Below are 4,177 nucleotides of genomic sequence, written 5' to 3'. Positions count from 1 at the left end.
TCCAAAACGCAAATTGCTTCATTAATGCCCTGATGGACCCAAAGAAAAATTGAAGATGAACCACTTAGATCTGACTTCCTACTTTTCTACAGCCTGGCCTGTGGCTTCCAGTCTTCCGATGTCTCCTCTGGTCTCTCTCCACCTGTAATTTAATCTACTTTATTCAGCCAAAATCTATCAATGTGTTGAAGCCAAGCATATATATGAAAACTTGCAAAAAATAGGAAATAGCTTGGCGGCCCTTTTCAAAACTACTGAGCAAAGTACACTTCCTCCTCATTGTTCAACTGACAAAAAGGAGGAACCATCACCACATGCCAGAACATCCGCAGAGAAGTGCCTCCAAGTTTCTTCACAACAACAATACTGGCATGATCACAGAGACACGATTCCTTTTCTCTCTCTCTCTCTCCCTCTCTCCGTACTATAACGGTAGCCATCAAAATCTCATTTGGTATGCAAAAAAATATAATTACTGCAGTACAATTTCCACAGCAATTTGAAGTGTGCCTTTTTCTCTTTTAAGTTACTATTTAAATTTAATGAAAACGATAGGACGGACTGAGATGGCAAACCCCCAGCATTTTATATAATTCAGTTCACTTGGTTTAGTTACAGAACAACGATCCTGGTGGTTAAACTAAACCCATGGATCTAAATGAATTGGGTGATTTTGTGCATTCTAGAATCAATGCACACTTCAATACTTGTTTCCCTTTGCAATATTATCAATCTCCACAAACCTTCGCCTTATGGACGCTGAACCAATTTACTCTTATTGCTCTCCTGCTCGCTAAGCTTGAAGTGAGTGTAAGCTAAAATGCCCAACAATGTGCACACAATCCCGAGGCCTTGATTAACAGAGAGTGGATCCTTAAATAAGAGGCACCCTCCCAGGAGGGTGATGCAGAACTTGAAATGTCCAAACATGTTATACCTACACAACTGTCAAGGAAGCAAGTATCGAGGTTGCTTTTTGGGTTTTTTATGTAAAAAGAAAGATTTGGGAACTTCATTAATTACATCCAAAGCATGCAATGGTCAACTCATGCAACTTTTCTGCACCTCTGTGGCTATGAGAATTAACCTCCACTGAAAGTCTGTCACCCATCGTAGACTACGAAGTAAATGACACGTCAACACTTCCTCAATGTAGCCAGAGCGCGGGTAAATATTCTTTATGTGAAGGATGAAGATGATGTCAGTAACTTAACTGCCGTTATCTATACACGCCCTAAACGAACAAAAAAACCACACAAAAACACAAACATGCTTTTATAGCTTCATCATTTAAGATAAAGCAGGCAGGTAACCAAACCATTTTCCCCACGGTAAATCAGCCCGAATGGATGCCAGCATAAATCATCTGGAGGGACAACTAAAGTTACAAAGGATACGTGACAGGTGACGTATTTCCAATGATCCAGTAAATGGACAAGTTTACCATGAAGGCTATTATTCCAGACAGCAGTACCATTATCTGTGGATTAATGGGCAGAGTCAGTAATCCAGCACATTTTTGGCCATTTGTAGATTCAGTCCAGGTTATTTACTTAATTTCCTTTAATTTCAAATGCAAAATATCAGGCAAGAAAAACATACGGAGAACAAAAATAGAAACAGCTTCCAATCAGTACAGACACTGATGATGAGCGTAAGTAGCTCAGGGTATGATGTCCCTAAATAAATACTGATATGACGACAAGCCTTTTCTCCCTTACCCTTGTTGAACATTTAAGAGTGATTTGCAAAATCTGACTGTTCGTACACAACGAGGCTGTATTCTTTACGTTTGAGACAAAGTCTTATCTATGGCCACAAAAAAAACTGTTCTGGAAAAACATCCAATTTTATTACTGAGAATACTTGGTATCCTGTTCATAAACTGCAGCTCTTCAAGAAATGACCCGTCACTGAGCAGCACAATCAGCAGCGGTAAGAATATGCCACTGGCTCTTTTTTGGACAGAAGCACAGAGAGAGAGATTATAGCCTTCTTGGTGAAAATAAACTAGCAATTCTAGAGAACAACCAGTGTTGGCATCCTTCCACAGAAGAGGAACTCTTCCGTGTCAAACGTGAGCATGCTCATCTCTTTTCTGAGTGGACAGTAAGAGCTTGAACTAGGGCACTTACATATTTTTAATTTATTACCCTAGGTGAAGCCTCTGGATTTTGTCAGATTTTCCTGTTGCTCAGATGCCCTCTAAATGGAAACAAGAATAAGGAGGTAAATCAATTGACAGACAGAATTCTCTAGGAGCAAGTGGGGCAGACAAAACAAGGTGTTTTCTTCTCCTGCACATTCCCCTCTCATCTCACCGTAGTCCCTGACTGTACAAAAAACTGTTTTCCAAAGGAACTGATCTTACTATCAAATTTAACTACACAGAATCATAGAATTAACATCAATGATATCTATTTATTTAAATAAAGTCAATAAAAGCCTTACCACAGCAGAAAGTGTCCAGGGCCCAAATATTCCCCCTTCTCCAAAGACTGGCTCAAAGAAGGGTATGATGAACAGCAACATAGCCAAGGACATTGGTGCCTGATAGTACAGCAGCTGCATAGAGTTTACCTGCAACTCGTGCTGCTTAGCTCCTACCCACTAAAACAAAAGAGAAAGCTGTTAAACGTGAGGAGAAAAAAACCAAACAACCAAACGACATAAATTGAAAACTAGAGCAAAAGCCAACTGGCTACTAACACATGGACAACAGCACATGGACAGAGAGCTGAGCATCATTTTCTACCTTCGCCTAACCAGAGGCCTGTGCATTTGTCTCTCGAGAGCACACAAGCCACTTGCGGAGAAAATCATGTGCACGGGCATTGAAAACCTCCCAGATACCTAAACCTGGCTTTTCCCATTGCCTGAGGGTGAAGTATTATATTTGAGGAAGAACAAGAATGTAGAAGGGCTGGGGGAAAAAATGCCAGCTCCTTTTTATTCTCCATTCAAATTCCAGATCCTGCCTATAATGGACCTAAGCACCTTTGCCTAAGCAGAGGTCTGCTTTTGCTCCTTTTCATTTCTCTTGACACATAAGCTAACAAAACCAGTAATTGCTTGGTAGTTTATTCTAAATTTACTGGATTTGATTTTAATGTTATTGACTGCAATTGACTGTAACTTGGATTTTCAAAGTAGCATGCTTTAAGAGACAACATTAGTTATCTACAGTTATGAAGCTGGATGTTGCAGCCAAAAAGATGCATCTTTGTATCATAGTAATTTATAAATCACATTAATTAATACTTTAATTAATTAATTAATACTTTAATGCTTTGTAAATCACATTAATTGGTAACATGTTTTCTAGCATATAAACTTGCTAATTTTTTTTAAAATTCCAGAAAAATTTCACTCAGTTACTGCCATTTCTCCAGTATGAACACCATCACCTACAAGTTACTGTGCTGCATCTCTCTCCTCCTCCCAGCCCCAAACAGGACAAGAGACCAATATTTCTCATCTCGCACACTACAGGTCAAAGAGGCTGACTTGTTTTGGAGGCCCAGTACCCTTGCTACAAAGAAAATGATGTTTAAATTGATGATGACTATCACATCAGCGTGACAGGGGATTCTAATCTGGGAAGCTTTTACAATCATAGCTGATAATTAACTGGTCGTGAGCCATTAGTACAATGTTACAGCTGAAAGGGCTAAGGCAGTCCTTGGAGATGCTTATTTTTCTGACCACAACCAGCCAGGTTATATTGTGCATACATATTAATGCATATTGTGCATACATATTAATGCACCCCCTACAAAAACACCTTGGACTGTGTATAACCAAAATTGAAGAAGGATGCTGATAAAAACAGCTCAAGGATAAACCATGGGATTAACTGAAGGGCTGGAAAATGTCCTTTCTAGGGAAAGGCTCAAATGCAAGGCACTTGCTTCAGCCAGGAGAGAAATCTGTGCTCTTTAGAAATAAACAGAGCTTTACCGATAAAACGATCTTCACCCCTGGAAAATATGCTCACGACCACGTTAAAGACGACACCTGCAGCAAGGACAATCAGTTCCTTAAACGATTTACCAGAGGTTGCAGTGGACTGTCATCAATTTAGTTTCTTTCTTAAATAAATAACGGAGTGGAGGAGGGTTTCCTAGAAGGTGGGGTGCTGCTTAAAGGCGATCTACCCGAGGCCCAGCAGCCTGAA

At 39.9% G+C, this 4,177-nt stretch overlaps 1 protein-coding gene across 1 annotated transcript in view; it reads right to left on the bottom strand.

Annotated features, from left to right (window-relative positions):
- Positions 1-682: 682 nt before the first annotated feature.
- The window catches only part of SLC35E3 (solute carrier family 35, member E3), a gene marked incomplete at its 5' end in the record, with an annotated part of 3,671 nt that continues 176 nt past the window's right edge, over positions 683-4,177 (bottom strand). Inside the window, 3 exons of the mRNA XM_009868015.1 lie at positions 683-937; positions 1,398-1,480; positions 2,452-2,610. Coding sequence (XP_009866317.1) covers positions 751-937; positions 1,398-1,480; positions 2,452-2,610 — 429 coding nt within the window. The remainder of the gene's footprint in view (positions 938-1,397; positions 1,481-2,451; positions 2,611-4,177) is intronic.

Source organism: Apaloderma vittatum, unplaced genomic scaffold, assembly GCF_000703405.1.
Source record: "Apaloderma vittatum isolate BGI_N311 unplaced genomic scaffold, ASM70340v1 scaffold36940, whole genome shotgun sequence".
Lineage (NCBI taxonomy): Eukaryota > Metazoa > Chordata > Aves > Trogoniformes > Trogonidae > Apaloderma > Apaloderma vittatum.
This window is presented reverse-complemented; position numbering and strand designations above follow the sequence as displayed.